This window comes from Sarcophilus harrisii, chromosome 5 (assembly GCF_902635505.1).
Source record: "Sarcophilus harrisii chromosome 5, mSarHar1.11, whole genome shotgun sequence".
NCBI classification, from domain to species: domain Eukaryota; kingdom Metazoa; phylum Chordata; class Mammalia; order Dasyuromorphia; family Dasyuridae; genus Sarcophilus; species Sarcophilus harrisii.
In genome coordinates, this window is record NC_045430.1 from 269,637,834 (window position 1) to 269,654,224 (window position 16,391).

General features: G+C 43.3%; 1 protein-coding gene across 3 annotated transcripts in view; it reads right to left on the reverse strand.

The window, feature by feature from the left end:
- Window positions 1-376: 376 nt before the first annotated feature.
- Window positions 377-16,391, reverse strand: part of ENTPD3 (ectonucleoside triphosphate diphosphohydrolase 3) — a 40,534-nt gene continuing 24,519 nt past the window's right edge. For all 3 annotated transcript variants that reach the window (XM_031940471.1, XM_031940473.1, XM_031940470.1), the window contains 6 exons: window positions 13,372-13,531; window positions 12,155-12,388; window positions 6,777-7,049; window positions 6,510-6,620; window positions 4,980-5,117; window positions 377-2,340 (listed from right to left, as the gene is read on the reverse strand). In XM_031940471.1, the coding sequence (XP_031796331.1) occupies window positions 2,104-2,340; window positions 4,980-5,117; window positions 6,510-6,620; window positions 6,777-7,049; window positions 12,155-12,388; window positions 13,372-13,531 (1,153 nt within the window). In that variant the 3' untranslated portion in view covers window positions 377-2,103. The remainder of the gene's footprint in view (window positions 2,341-4,979; window positions 5,118-6,509; window positions 6,621-6,776; window positions 7,050-12,154; window positions 12,389-13,371; window positions 13,532-16,391) is intronic.

Below are 16,391 nucleotides of genomic sequence, written 5' to 3' on the forward strand. Positions count from 1 at the left end.
CATTTTGCATCTCTTTAAGGTGTGATATAAATGTCAGCAATTACTACCGTTATTATTAATCGACAGCTCCTTTCCAATCCAGGTCCGCCGAGGTGCCTCTCTGTAGCTCACTCTGGAGGGAGGCCATCGATTATGAAACAGCTTCAGTCAATAATCATTTATGAAGCACCTACTATGTGCAAGGCCCTGTGCTGTCAGCATTCGGATGCTCTAGATGCCATGGGGAGATAATGATGGCCTATCTAGCAGACCTAACTGTACTTTGCATCTATAAATTCTTTAACTTTTATAAAAATTACTATTAAAATTTCTCAAATAACATCATGAAAACGTCAGAGAAAAAATTATACAAGTTAACAAACGCAGCTAAGGAAAAATCATTGACCTTTATTTCATATATCGGATGTCGCATGAGACAGTTTTAAATCACCTAATTTTTGATACAGCGTGAGTAACATGGTCTCAGCAAGAAGTGGTTCTTTGCCCTGAATGCAGAAGTGGCGGCGGTGGTCCACACCTCCTGATACGTCTAGGACCGCTGAACTAAGAGGTCTACACATGGGGCCGTAGCTTGGGAAAGAAACTAATGAGGAAGCTGTGGGATAAGGGTTTCAGCTCCTATTTTGAGAGGCATCAAGCATGCATGGAACGAGAAATCCAGTCAAATCCCAGAAGCATTTATGAAGGCCCTCGTCTGTGGGGGACGCAAAGAAACGCTTTGTAAAATCCATGTTAGCCCCCAAGAGGCTTCCATTCTCCCAGGACAGGACACACCGGAGGAGGGCACTGCCAGCTTCTAAAACAATCTTCTATCTACATTTCCAACTATTAGCAGATAAAGCCTGAGGCAAAAGGCTTTGGGACCCAATGACTCTGGCCAAGTTGAGGGGCCAGACCCAAGAACTACAGGAGGGGCAGTGGAATGGTGGGGAGTCTGCACTCTAAAGCTCGTGAGGAGACTGGAATTAGGGGAGGCAGAACAGAACCCTGTGCAGGGGGAGACCATTTCTGGCTGCTACTTACTGTACAGCTTGCTGTGAAGTCATAAGCCTAGAAATATGGACCTTTCTCTGTTTTACAGGGTTAGGGAGAGTGCATCCCCTTCAGAACGCTGGAAGGTGCCATTTAAGAGCTAATAATTAGGACATAAAAGTGAGCAGCTTGCCATGGTCCAGCGATCCAGAGCAATCCCAGTAGACCTTGGACAGGAAATGCCATCTGCATCCAGAAAAAGAACTCGGGAGACTGAAGTAAATCATCACATGCTACGTTTACATCTTATTTCTGTTCTGTTTTCTCTTTTGCTCTGATTTTTCTGTCCCAACATGATTCATAAAGCAATTTTGTATGTATTTAAAATACATAAATTGGGAAAAAATGAGCAGCCTGACTGACTAGAGGCCTTAAAGGTCCTGAAGAACATCACAGAGTGCTGTGTTCTCAAGAACAAGCCAAGTGAACAAATATTTGTGAAGTCCCTACTAAGTGCCAGGTGTACTATGCTTTCTGAGAACACTGTTCTACTCCTGGGATGCTCTTCCATAGTTCGGTCCTGCCATCAAAAAGGCTGTTTTCTTTCAAAGTCATTAGTCACAGAGTATATTTCTTGGGGAGTCAAGAAAGGGCGCCTCTTGTATACTTATGTTTATTTTAAAGCTCCTTCATCCTAGAAGCCGCCTGCAAAGTCTGACCTTGAATGTTCATAGAATCATAGGATTTTCTATTCAGAGCTAGAAGGGACCTTCAGGGTCCATATTTTCAAGGCGAGTAAATGAGACCCAGACAAAGGAAGGGGCTATTCCAAAGTCATAGAGGAGCCGAGATTCCTTCTCAGCCAGGTTTTCGGACTCGCTTCCAAGGCCACTTGCCCCCTTCTCTTCTCTAACCCGCCCTAGGGTGAATCAGTGGGACACAGGGCCGTTGGAGGAGGGGGTTGAGATCATCGATCCAGGTGGGCTGAGAAGGTCCCGGCTCAGGGGCCTCTGGAAGGGCACCCTCCTCGTGATCCTGCTTCACTTCTCCACGCTGAGGTTCACTGCCTGCTCCTGAAAGCTTTCCCCCCGGAGCAGACCACAGACACCAAGAGCAGCTCTTCTCTTCGGCTCACTCGGCGTCGAAGCCGTGGTCGATGGCGTGCTGGGAGCCCCACTGCAGCCTGGACGCCACGCACAGGTAAAAGAGGAAAATCAGGCAGAGCAGGGCCACCCCAGCAAAGAAGAACATGGTCCCTGTGAACACCTGGGGCTTCATGGGCAGCTGGATCTGGGGGCTCTCGGCTGGAATCATGTTGGTGAGGTTCAGCATGTAGCCCAGAGACCAGGCGATGCTGCTGTTCTCCACCTGTGGGGCAGCGAAGGGGATGGTTCAGATGTAGGGAGAGGTCAGGAGCACAGGTAACATGACTGGGACAGGGAGGTACTGAAGTACAGGGAAACTTGGGACAAACACTGTCAAATCTGAGATGATATATGAGATTTCAGAGGTAGGATTTGAACTCAGATCTCTCTGTACCCTACCTCACAGGACAGAGCTCTTCCACTAAACTTTCTTCCCCACCCTATGACTTTCTTTCATAGATTTAGAGCTGGAGGAGACTTTTGAATCCACCTCATTTTACAGATGAGGAAACTGAGGCAGAAAGCTATTAAGTAACTCATATAAGGTCACACAGCTAATAAGTGTCTAAGGCCAGATTCGAACGCAGTTCTTCCTGACCCAGGCCCAGTGCTCTCTAATCATTGTTCCATACAAAGACATCATATATTACTCTTTGAGTAATTGTGCTTTCCCCGGACACAAGGCAAACTCTATTAGTATGACGACAGTTAGACTTTTTTATTTGTGTCCCTTGCACTTAGCTCCATGGTTTGCACATAAATGCTTATTGAACTGAATTGAGGAAGTGCTTTCTAAGCTTAAAAAGATCCCATAAATGACAGTTATTTTGAACCACCAACATTGATGTAGATAAATTCGCACTGGCCTGCAAAGCACTGTGCACATACTTCATTATGTCTCAGACATTACACAACCTCTCTGTACCTCAGTTTCCCCATTTGTAAAATGAGGAGGTTGAAACAGATCATCTATGAGCTACCTTCCCAGGGCTATTTTGCCATCCTGTGACATACATGTACATGTCATGCAATTATCTGGGTGCCATAATTTATGGAGGAACCAGCGCTCACGATGGGAGACATCACGTGTCCAAGTTGGGTCTGGGTGTGCAAATGCTTTGGAGAGAAAACTATAGGGAATTCAGTGTGATTTCTGCAGTGCTGGAGAATGGAAAAGATGGTGGAAGAAAGAGCAGGAATACTGAGGGGATTACGGATAGAGAAAAGACTGGCATCAGAGAAACGGATCCTAGTTCTGATATATACTGGATGACTTTCACTTCTCCAAGACCCACTTCTGGCAAATTTGGGAGGGGGAGGTAAAGTCCATGACTTTTGAGATCCCCAGTTCTAGAACCTTTGATCTTTGTCATTACAGCAGCTAATCTTGGACTCTCTTTCTTGCCACTCCTTCCTCTTTCTTTCCTTCCCTTCTTACTTCTCTTACTCCCACAGTGTCTGGCATAATTCACCAAACAGACGAGTTTATGAGCCTTTTTGAGACAGGAATGACTATCTTTTTCTCTGAAAGAGAGAAAGACAGAGAAAGGGAAGAAGAGAATGAGGGAGAGAAAAGAGAATAAATAAAAAGAAAGAGAAAGACAAAGGGAGAGAAAAGGAAAAGAAAAAGAAATAAAAGGAGAAAGAGAAAACAGAAAGAAAAAAGGAAGGAGAAAGAAGAAAATGAATGAAAAGGAAAAAGAAAGAAAAAAGAAGGAAAATAAGAGAAGACAGAAAGTGAAGGAAAGAAAGAAAGATGGAAAGAAGAAGGAAATTCACCAACTTTATATACAAAATAAAATTAATAACCTGTAGAATAGCCTCAGATGAAATCCATTTCTACAATTCCCTAACAAAATGCATTCAGTCTTTCTTGCAATCCCCTCCATAGTTACTAGCATAATCCTGGACGATGACAATATTTTTGTGGTCTTAAACTCTTAATATTGTTTGCAGGGAATAAGATGCCAATTATGCAGGTCATTATTCTTATTAAGTCGATTTCACATCTATTTCTATCATCCAGAATGAGATTACCCAGGGATGTGGATAAAATTCACAACTACATCATTTTATTAGATTCTTTAGGGGGAAAAAAGGCAGCCAAGAAGGAGCACTCATCTTTGGGCTTCTCATATTCCCAAAATATTCATCTCTTCCTGAGGGGGCACAGGAAATACGGCACTAACTGAAGATGTTGACAGGATGAAATTTTAGCCGAGATGAAAGCCTAGAAGAGCCTCGGAAAACCCTATCATCTGCTCCTCCAGATCAGGCAGGAGCATCCCAGAACAGAAACATCTATTCTGTGCCCCAAGTCTTCTAAAAAAGAGACTTCTTTTGGTAATATCACAGCTGTTCACTGTTGGGAAACTCTTCTTTAGAGCAAACCTAAATCCCTTATGCTATAGCATAGAAAGTGGAAGAGTTGGTCACCTTCCTCTTTAAAGGGAGAAGGACAGCTTGACTATCTACTGGCTGTGACCCCCAAAGTCATTCTCTTGGGGCCTCAGTTTCCTAATCTGTAAAAAAACAAGAGAATTATACTTCCAAAGTCTTTCTGCTCTAAATCTAACAGTTTCCTATTCATGATTCACGTCGTTAAATTGCTCAAAAACTTAATTCCTCCCCCTTACCAGTCTTAAGCAACAACTACTTGTCCATTTGAAAGTGAGTTTGGGGGAATATTCAACTCAGATTTCTTCACCTCCCTCTATAGATAAGTATCTGACAAATGCTGAATCTAATAACAGTAAAATTCACCAACATCCCAGTTCTTACATTTCTTTCACATTAATGCATTTACCTGAAGAAGGAGAAATAATGGGAGAGAAGAATCAATGCCTTTTCCCCGCCACTTACTTCTTTTTTAAAATGTATTTTAGGCCAAGTCTCTTGTGTAAATTTATAGCCATCTATTAGCAGATGATAGATATAGTGAGCGGAGAAGCAGTAGGACCGGGCATAAACCTCATCAAACTTGGGCAGCATCAGAGGAAGCTGGAAAATAGATTTAAAAAAATAAAAATATAGCAGAAACATGCTGCACACACAGTTTATGGATACATGCCTTTCAAAAGTCACTAATGCCTAAAGGGAAGATAATAAAACTCACCTAGATTTATCCCCAGGTTAAAGATGAGGAAACCATAGAGATTTAAACTATATAATAGGTAATTTCCAAAGAGGACATAAGAATATTAGTAATCATTTGATTAAAATTATATACCAACACAATAATAATGAGATGTAAAATGAACCATTTTTAGGTTTCACCTAACAATCGTCAAAAATTGACAAAGACAATGAAAAGTCAAGAAACCCAGTGGCTTTGGAAAAAAACAAATAAACTCATTCATTATTGGTGGAACTGCAACATGTAGAAACTTTTTTGAAAAGCAATGTAATAATATACAATAAAAGCTTTAAAAATAATTATATCCTCGATCCCATAATTCTGTTGTTGGGAAAATACTTTGAAAATATTATCAAAATCAACCCTAGTGAAAATCTGAAAGTTCAGTAACTTCCTAACTTCCTCACTGAAGGTCTTCTAGCAAAGGATAGATGACTACTTGATAGGATAAGTTGGAGGATTGATCCTTAGTTATGGATAAGAAGGTCTGTAGCATGTCTTTGAACTCTGAGATTCTGTGCTCTGGATATAAAAAATTAGGAGCAATCGAAACAAACCATAATAGGAGAATAAATAAATTATACTACATTCATGTAATATATAATGCAATTAAGGTAGATGAGTATAAGAAAAAGACATAGAAATACTACAAAACAAACAAAAGAGCAACAATGAAAGAATAAAAGACATTAGGGGAGATTAAGCCACCAACATAAAATATTATATACATCATATTAATCACTTGTATACAAAAAATGGTATTAAAATATATGGTTCTATCAAATAACAACAACAACAAAGAACAATAGACACTCACAGTGACCTTATAAGAGAAAAAATTCTCAAGAATGAATGGAAGAATCCTGATGAAGACAAAGAGGGACTAATTATAAATTACTCAGGACATTGAAATCATTTATCTAAAAGTAAATATTTGCAAAGCAAATTGAATTAAACTTTCTGATATTTAGTATAGATTATGTATTTAGTATATTTAGATAATCACTAAAGAAATCATTCCCGTGCACTTATGTACACAAGCAGATCACAAGTGAAGCTCATGTTTATTAAGCATCCATTATCTGCAGATATTGCGCCAAGCACTGGAGTTACAAAGAAAAACCAAAAAAGTGAAGCTAAAATGAATCCCAGCTCTCAAAGATCTCCGTCTATTCGGGGGGACACGGTATACAGAGGATGACGTACAGACAAGATTCTTGCAAGGCCTTAAACGCCTCCAAAGAATCCCCACTGACCTGGCTCCAGCTCTGCAAACAGAAATCCCATGAGCTTGAGTTAAAGGCGTCCAAAGAAAAGCTCCCGGTGAGGTTCAGAGCATTGGTGATGTAGTAGAATCCCGAAAAAGCCTACATGGCCAACCATACAAAAGATACATTAGTCTCAGGGCAGCTCTAAAAGGAGAGGGAGCAGATGGGATATTTGGGGGGGGGGAGACAAAGGACTGACGAATGGGTTATTTAAGAAAGAAGAAGAAGGAACTCTTCTACGGGTGTCGCTCTTACCACAAACGTCCCTTTAACCTTTGGCTGATAGACACCATCAAACGAGCACTCTTCTCGGTCATGACAAACTTGAAAGTCGAACAGGGAATAAACCTTTTCTCTGCACAAAGCGGGGTCCCCGGTTCCTTCCAGGGTAATTTTGTATCCTGGCTCATAGTGGGTTGGTCTTAACTCTTCTGTACACAGACTTCCAAATATGTGTTCCATCGTTAAAGAAGTCACGTAATTCCGGGGATAGCAGGGGTTGACCAGCTTGCTTTTGTCCGTTGAATTCTGTAGGTTGAAATGATAAGGTATGAGAGTCATAATTCTCGGATTAAAAATTATATTCTGGAAATGATATAAAATTCTCCCAAACACTGTACCTAAAAATCTACCTCTAGGCAATCCTCAACTCACCATAAAACAATAATAATAATAACAATAACTAGAAAGCACAAAACAGTTTAATTTTTGCAAAGCAATTTATAAGTGGGGTCTCATTTGAGATTCACATGGATCCCGTGAGGTAAATGCTATATTATCCCCATTTTACAGATGAGAAAACTGAGACTGAGAGAGCAAATGATTGACCCAGTGTTGCACAGCTAGTAATTATCTTGAGGCAAGATTTAAATGCTGACTCCAAGCACATGTATTCACCGAGATAATTTTATTATTTAACAAATTTAGAGGAAAACCTAGAGCAGCAAATAGAGGGCTGGTTTTTGGGTCAGAAAGACCTGAGTTTATGTCCCGACTCTAACACATACTTGTATGGCCTGTCACGTCACTTAACCTCTTAGTTCCCAGGCAACTCTGGAAGATTAAAAGTTATGAGCTGCTAATCTGTACCAGCGAAGGGTTCTTTGGTTGCTGTTGTCAGTTGTGTCTTAAAGGAACTGGAGCGGTTTGCCATTTCCTTCTCCAGCTCATTGGACGGATGAGGAAACTGAGGCAGACTGGGCTAGGTGACTTGGCTAGGGCCATCCCGCTAGATGTTGACAGCATCATCGCCATCGGGGGCAGGAGCACAAGCACTGCCCTTCTCCAGGCTTTCTCTGCCCATCATCCCACGGCCCAGGCGTCGGTTGTTTCCCTGATCTGCCCATGTGGCCATCTATAGCAAGCTGCCCCTTGGACGTGGAGATCCCCGCCAGGGGGCGCGCCTGAGTGAGCTTTCCTTACTAGAGCAGCCTCTGTGCCTTGGCTCCAGAGACCCGGCGGGAGCTTGCTCAGCTGGCTCTGGGGGTTCCTGCCAGAACGGACTTCGTGTCTCCACGATCCGTCAGGTCTCCTCCTCTAGGAGCCCCACCTTTGTCCCAAGGCAACACGTCCCATACTGAGGTCATCCCCCTTCCCTTAAACCCGTCTCTTCACCAGCCGTCCTGTCTCTGCTAATATGTCATCATCATCCCAGTTACTTTTCACCAACGGCTCAGTACGTCCTGCAGCATACGTGATGTGTGTTGTCATCAGTTATTCATGAGTATTTATTAAGCACCTACTGTACGCAAGGTCCTGGGCCAGACACTGAAGACACAGGATAAAAAACTACAATCTAAGTCTCTAATAACCATATGTTCATTGGTTTAGATTGGGTTGGGGAAGGTTTAGTTTAGTTTAGGCAAGTGCAGGGGATGATGAGCTGAAATCTAGCTACAACAACCTCTTCTTTCTTCCCTTCTTTTCTTTTTTCCTTCCTTCCCTTGCTTCTTTTTTCTTTCCTTCTTTTCTTCCTCCCTCCCTCTCTCCCTTCCTTCTTTTCTTCCTTCCTGCCTTCTTTTCTCCCTTCTCCTCTCCCTCTTTTCCTTCCTTCTTTTCTTCCTTCCTTTCTCCCCTCCCCCTCTCATTTTTCTTTCTTCCTTCCTCTCTTTCTTCTTTCCTTCCTCCCTTCTTCTCTTCCTTCCATCTTTCCTCTCTTCCTTCCTTTCTTTCTCCCTTACTCCTTTTTTCCCTCCCTTTTTTCTTCCCTTCCTCCTTCCCTCTCATCCTTCCTTCCTTCCCTCCTTCCTCTCCTCCTTCTCCCTCTCCTCTCCCTTTCCCTCTCCCATTCTTTTCTTTCTTCTCACCATTGTTACAAGAAATAGCTTGCCAGGAGCAGGGAGAAGGGATGGATATACAGAGTATTTGCAAAGCTGTTAAAGCTTCACACTGCACAAAGACTTTGGGGACATACTATATTTGGAAATGAATGTGACATAACAACAAAAGGCATCAAAAATGTTTAAAGAGTATTATCAGAAAACTCAGAATAAGCAGAAGCTGGCAAGGAAAGCAAAGAACAGCAGTTTTTAACCTGTACTACCGGAAAGAGGCAGATCAAAGAAAGCAGGGGTTCTGCCCCAGTTGGATAAACCAAGGATAACAGATGACAGAATGAGCCTCAACTCTGTTCCTGTTCTTTTGTTTGTTTTGTTTTGTTTTTATCAAGAAGATTGATCTCTGGACCAGAAAGGACTGAAAATAACTAATAGGGTTTGGAACCCAACAGCATAAGGGAGGAGATGATGAGAGCACACAACTAACCTTGGTGACTTTGGGTGTCCAGGAGCCATACCTCACTGACCTGAAATAGGTGATGGTGAATCACACTTAGTGATCTTCCAAACTCCTTGGAGAATGGGAGAAATGCTCCAGAACTAAAAATGGGCAAAGAGACTGATTTGCAAAGAGGGAAACAGAGGAAACTTCTATGTCTATGAGCTTGACTTTGATTCCTAGCAGAACTGTAGAATAGATTAAAAGGATGCTTTATAGGAATCTAAAAATGAAAGTAATAATCGCCAAAAAAAAGCCTGGCTTCCCAAGAAGAGGTCATGGCAGACTAATCCCATTTTTTCTTTTTTTGACAAGGTGGCTAGACTAATGAGACAGGGGAATATGGAAGTCACACACACAGAGCTTAGCAAAGCATTTGACAGAAACTCTCAGCCAATCCTTTCAGACAAGATGGAGAGCTAGGGGCTAGAGACAACTGGATGAAGAAATGATTGATTAGCTGGAGAAAAAGAATAGTCACTGATGATTCAGTGTGAAGTTGGAAGGAAGCCGCTAATGAAAGGCCATAGGAATCTGTGTTTGACCCCGTGTGCCCTCACATTTTAAAGCTAATCCCTCAAGCACAGAGGACATGCTTATCAAGTCAGAGATGATATAAAGTTGGAGGGATAGCTAACATGAGATGACAGTTGGGATCCGAAAAGATCTGTGTGCTAGGATGAATTTAGTATGAATAAAGATAAAATAAAAGTTCTACCTATAGTCTATCTATTCATCTGTCTACACTTGATTCAGACAATCAACTTCACAAGGACAAGAATAGGAAAAACTTGGCTAAATTTTTAATCTGAAAAAAAATCTGGGAACTTTAGTAGATGTCAAGTCAATATGCATCAACAGTGCACTATGACGGCACAAAAATGCTGATGCGGTATATTGGGCTTCACTGAGAGGCAGCGTATGCAGGACTTAGGGGGGCAAAAGGACTCTGCCCTGGGCCAGGCCACATCTGGGGTAATGGGCTCACTTATGGGGAGCATTTTAGGGAGGAGAGTGATAAACTGGAAACCAGGCAGAAGAGGGAAACCAGGATGATAAAAGGCCTCTAGGTGGCCATACAAGAATTGGAGGAAAGACTTGGGGCTGTTTAGTTTGGGAAGCCAAGCTTTAGAAGCTCTCAGATAGAAGAGAGATTAGATTACTTAAGGTCAGAACCAGTAGTAATGGGTATCCATGGAAGATAAACTAATTTCAGCTTTTTGTGGCATGTGATGGGATGGTCCGTGGGGTTATGAAAGGTTGGACAATAACAAGAGTTGAGTGAACAATCAACCTCCTTTACTCTTAGATCTGACCTAAACTGGAGGAAACAGTGGGGTCCCCCGGGGCCCTTCCTGAAGGCCAGTTGGACAAGCTTTTTGTTATGGAAGAGAGTTCTGTCTAGGTTCTGGTGCATCTAGAGGGACGCAATAATCCTAACCAACTGTGAGATCCAGTGCTTCCCTACATAAACACTCTTGGTCATTCATCGATATTTGCCAAGCCCTGCAGCCCCACGTAGAAAACTCTCCCTGGAAATTAATTAAGTTCTTAGCCAATCAATGAGAAGATTATATAACGGTCAATTCTGATGGATGTGGCTCTTTGCAGCAATGAGATGATTCAGGCCAGCCCCAGTGATCTGTACCCAGAGAGAGGACTGTGGGAACTGAGTGTGGACTACAACATAGAATTTTCACTTTTTCTGTTGTTTGCTTTTTTTTTTCCTTATTTTTTTCCTTTTGGATCTGATTTTTCTTGTTCAGGAATATAATTGTATAAATATGTATGCATATATTAGATTTAACATATATTTCTACCATATTTAACACATATTGGATTATTTACCATGGGAGGGTGATGGGGGGAAATTGGAGCACAAAGTTTTGCAAGGATAAACGTTGAAAAATTATCCTTGCATATATTTTGAAAATAAAAAGCTTTACTATAAAAAAAGATTCTTAGCTCCTATTGGTCAGCCTGTTTGACTCCCTTAGGGTAATAAGTATCTGAGTTAAGATTCGAACCCAGAGACCTGTATGTGCACGAATGTTTGTGGCAGCCCTTTTGTGTGGCTAGAAACTGGAAACTGAATGGATGTCCATCGTTGAGAATTGAATAAATTGTGGTATATGAATTTATGGAATATTACTGTTCTGAAAGAAAACCAAAGGATGATTTCAGAAAGGCCTGAGAACTAAAACTGATGCTGAGGAAATGAGCAGGACCAGGAGATCATTATATACTTCAACAACAATACTATATGATGACCAGTTCTGATGGACCTGGCCATCCTCAGCAACGAAATCAACCAAATCATTTCCAATGGAGCAGTAATGAACTGAACCAGCTACGCCCAGAGAAAGAACTCTGGGAGATGACTAAAAACCATTACATTGAATTCCCAATCCCTATATTTATGCCCACCTGCATTTTTGATTTCCTTCACAAGCTAATTGTACAATATTTCAGAGTCTGATTCTTTTTGTACAGCAAAATAACGGTTTGGTAATGTATGCTTATTGTGTATCTAATTTATATTTTAATATATTGAACATCTACTGGTCATCCTGCCATCTAGGGGAGGGGGTGGGGGGGTAAGAGGTGAAAAATTGGAACAAGAGGTTTGGCAATTGTTAATGCTGTAAAGTTACCCATGCATATAACCTGTAAATAAAAGGCTATTAAAAAAATTAAAAAAAAAAAAAGATTCAAACCCAGAATCCTTTCTTCACTTTACCACAGCCCCCTCCTCCATGCTGCCTCCTTAAATACAAGGGAATGGGGGCTATGTCTTGGTTTTACCTGCAGTCACAGCCCCACATGGCACCGCCTGGCCCAGCCACACCTGCCTTTACCTGGAAGAGCCTCGCAAGAAATCGCTTCTCAGCCTCGTCTCGGCCGTAGCACTGGAAGCTGTGGGTGTAGAGGGTGTAGTCGTAGCCATAGAGGGACACCTGCACGGTGCTGTTGGCCCTGAGCCCGGCCTCCTCCTGGGGGGCAAAGGAAATCTGGGTGGAGGCCCCGCCGAGGTCCAGCGCCCCCGTTGTCTCCACCCCGTGAGGATGGCTCCAGGTGTTCCACACGTTCTTCTGCAGCAGAAGGAAGAGAAGGAGACAAGAGAAGGAGACGCCCAATGCTAGCTTGGGCTGAGCTCTCAGGCCCGTCTCTGAGAAGCAGCAGGTGCTGAGTCTACATCAGGAGAGCTGTCTCTGTGGGGGGGGGGGGGGGGGGGGGGGTTGTTGGCACAGGAGCCATGGGGCCATTACAGATGCTTGAGGGAATAATGGGGGGGGGAGCCCAGTTTTAGAAAGTTCCAATCAAATGGAATGGATCCTAAGGTCACAGATTTAGGATTCCAAGGGACCTTAGAGGTCAGAACTATAGATTTAGAGGTATCCGAGATCTAAGAAGTCACCTAGTGCCAGCCCCTTCCCCCCATTTTACAGGGGAGGGGCCCAGGAAGGTGCAGGGAGGGCACGTAGATAGTTTCAGAGACAGAACTTGAACCCAGTTCTCCCGACCAGAGCCAGGGATCTTTCCACTACACACTACTGCCTTTTAGAAGCAGAGGCTCCTCATAAGTCCAAAATGTCTAATAAGGGCTCAGATAAAAGCAAGCACATAGTCTTGTTCTTAATCCTCTTTAGAAGAAGGGCAGGGGAGCCGGAGTTACTTTTCCACTCTCCAGCTCTCGAGGCTGGGCTCCATTCCCTATAAATGGGCAAAGAAGTTTCTCTCCCTGCCACTCCCAGACCCAGTCTGGTTTTACGTTAGCACCAAACTACCTCCAGGATGCACATTTGTGATTATTTCTGCGATGCAATCCAGTAAGCATTTATTAAATGTCTACTGCATGCAAAGGCTTGGAGGATATAACAGAAAAATGAAACCTATGCTCTGGGGGAGGGTTTTGCCTGAGCGGTACCTGGTGGGGCGTTTTCTGGTTCCGGATGCAGTGGGAGTTCTACCTGACTGCTATACCGGGTCAGCATGCATGGGTCTTGGCTCAAGCTTGCCACCCCGGGGACAGTAAATAGCAAGAGGAAGAAACCATGCGGTTGTTTGCACACACCTCCAAGAAATTGCCCATTAAATAGTTGGCTGTAATCCATCCATACACCCCTTCCTCTTGCCCAGAAATGATTTGAGCACCCCTAAAATCAAAGGGCTGAGACGCGAAGTAGGTTTGAATGCTTGCAAGGACTTCTCGAGCTGCGGATTCGTTTTGCAACCTAAGCAATGTACAGAACACAAAGAGCTGAGAGAAGGGAAGGACAGATTCTACCACACCCCAGAGAAAGCTCCTGGAACCCCTTGTCACCTCCACCCTGGGGAGAGGCTCTGATGTGGCACAGAAATACTCCAGGCCAGCCAAAGCCCCCCAGGGGAGCCCCCAAGGAGCCAGCATAGGGAGGCTCCACTGGACAGTTGGGGAAAAGGCTCCTCCAAGGAAAAGTGGGGGATCTTGCTCTAGACCCGGGACTTCATCTGTTTGGAAGATTCTCAGGTGGAAACTCCCTCTACCAATGCAGATCTACAACCTAGAATCTTAGGAAGCTTCCTGAAGCACTGAGCAATGTGCCTGGGGTCACCCAACAAGGTGTGTCTCTTTATTACTGAGTCCACCGGCACCCTCCCTCTGCCCAGCAGATTCACCAATCAGATGGGAAGGCTTGGGAAGGCAAATAATAATAACAGCTAAAATTTTATACAGCACTTTAAGGGTCATATAACTACATATAGCGAGAGAGAGAGAGAGAGAGAGAGCGATGTGTGCATATAGATATATAAATGTGAATCTGTGTGTATACAGAGGGGTGTGTGTGTGTATATACACAAATGTGTGTATGTCTACAGAGAGATACATGCATATACATAGAGATGTGTTTGTGTGGATGTGCATATGTAGATATAGATACATCCGTATGTATAGAAAGATATATGGCGATGTAGAAATGTGTGTGCATCATAGCTGCATATTGCATTATAGGTATAGACAGGTCCACAGAGTTTAAATGATCCGTCGGTTTTTGGACCCAGGCCCTTTACTCAAAGCCACTCGTTGCCCTTCAGATCCTTTCGTTCCTAACTTCCCTGCATCTCCAAAGCAGCTTCTTCCCTCCCTGGACCCTGACCGGCCCCTGGCCCACCTCAGCCCCACCCGCACCTGGAGAATTGCCCTCGTTGCCTCTCCCCTCCAACCTGTCCTCCCGTCAGCTGCTAGAGTGATTTCTCTAAAACGCCCATCTCATCACGTGGCTCCCCTTCCTTGTGGTCCCCCTTGTTTTTGTTCTCTTCCCTATCTTGGGTAAATGACTGATTGGGTGAGGAGGGAAAGGAGGATGAAGAGGATGAATGGAAGAGGAGGAGGAGGAGGAGGAAGAGGAAGAGGAAATGGTGAGGAGAGGAAGAAAAGGGAAGGGTAGGAATAGGAGGAGGAGGGGGAAAAAGAGGATGAGGGGAGAGCAAGGAGGAAGAGCAATTCTATTAGTGAGACGCTGGCTTCCCTTTAAGGATACCCTACTATCATCAATTTTAAAACACACAAATCACTATTTCCCCAGTTCCATCTTAACCAAACATCCAATTTCATCTTATTTTCTGCCTTTGATTTTGCTGGGGCCCCTCATTAAAACATTTTATAATTACTCCTTTTTCTCTTAGAAATAAATTAAATTGCCTCTTAGGGAAGAAAAAACTTGTTATGAAATAACTCATATTTAATTTTCTCAAGCGAGTCTTTTCCCAAATAGAAGTCCTCTCATGGGCTTGCTCATGTGAGTAACGTTCTCACCGAAGGGAAAAGGGGAGAAAGCCAAGAGGACTTTTTGGAGCAATTGTAGGATCGGGCTAAGGAGTGGGACGGTGGAACTGAGGGAGCTCTGGGACAGAGAAATGTGTCATCCCCTGGATGAGTCAGTGTCTTCTCTGTAACTCACAGGCTTAAAACTTTGCCCAGACAGTGGTGACGAGCTCAAGTAGAAATCAGGGCCTCGTACTGACTTAGAAAACCACACACTAACATTAGCCACACTGTATTGCATTTTATTTAATTTTTTGTAAACATTTCCCAATTATATACTCATTTGGCTTTGACACCTCTGGCTAGAATAGTGAGAACATACGTGGCTGAGCTAGGTTCACACAGCCGGTGTATGTCAGAGGCGAGACCTGAACCCAGTTCTTGACTTTCAGATCCACTCATTGTTCACTACACTACACCGACTCTTTGGAGCAATCATACTGGGGGAAACTATGGAGCAAAAAATTTCCAAATTATTTGGGTAAATAATCCAGTCTGACACTGATTTACATCTGGGGTTCCTTGAGCAAAGAGCCAAGACTTCCAATTTTCTCCCTACTCCAATTGCTCACCGAAGGCAGCTACAGAGAAACAAAGGTGGAGAACTACTCGGGGGGGGGGGGGGGGGGAAGCTGGATGTAGTCGGGTGAGTGACTCCCTCTCTGGAGAGTCAAGATTTTCAGGGGAATCTAGAACATGAGGCCTTGAGAGACTGCTCTATTTCAGCACCATCGGCCCACAAGCCAGAGCTGGGGCTCATGAATTCATAGGCTTGGAACCACAAGCAATGTTGGAGACCATCTAGTCCATTTCTGCCATTTTACACCTAAAGAAACATTGGCCCAGAGAAGTTTGTGACTTGTCCAACAGACAGAATCTCGTGGCTGAATTTGAACCAAGGACTTGGGATTCCAGACCCTATCTTCTTTTCACCTTCCCATCCCACCGAAGGCAGGAGTAGTTCTTGTTTCTGAAACCAAGGGCAGCCCCCGCTTGGTAGGACTTTTAGTGACATGATCCCTACCCACACTTCCAATCTCAAGTTTCAAGGGAATTATACAGCAGAGAAATACCACAAAAGACATTCAAAGACAGTGGGGCTGGGTCACAAGTCATGGTCCAAAAAGAAATGAGGACTTCTCTTTAGCTCAAGCACTCAGTATTTTAAATCTGTCCTCTGGTCCATGATAGCCTCCAAAGGAGCTGGAAGACTTATTTGGGTTTTTTGTTTGTTTGTTTTAGATTGATCTATGGTTTCACTGGTTAGGGAACTACCAAAGAGGAAAGTA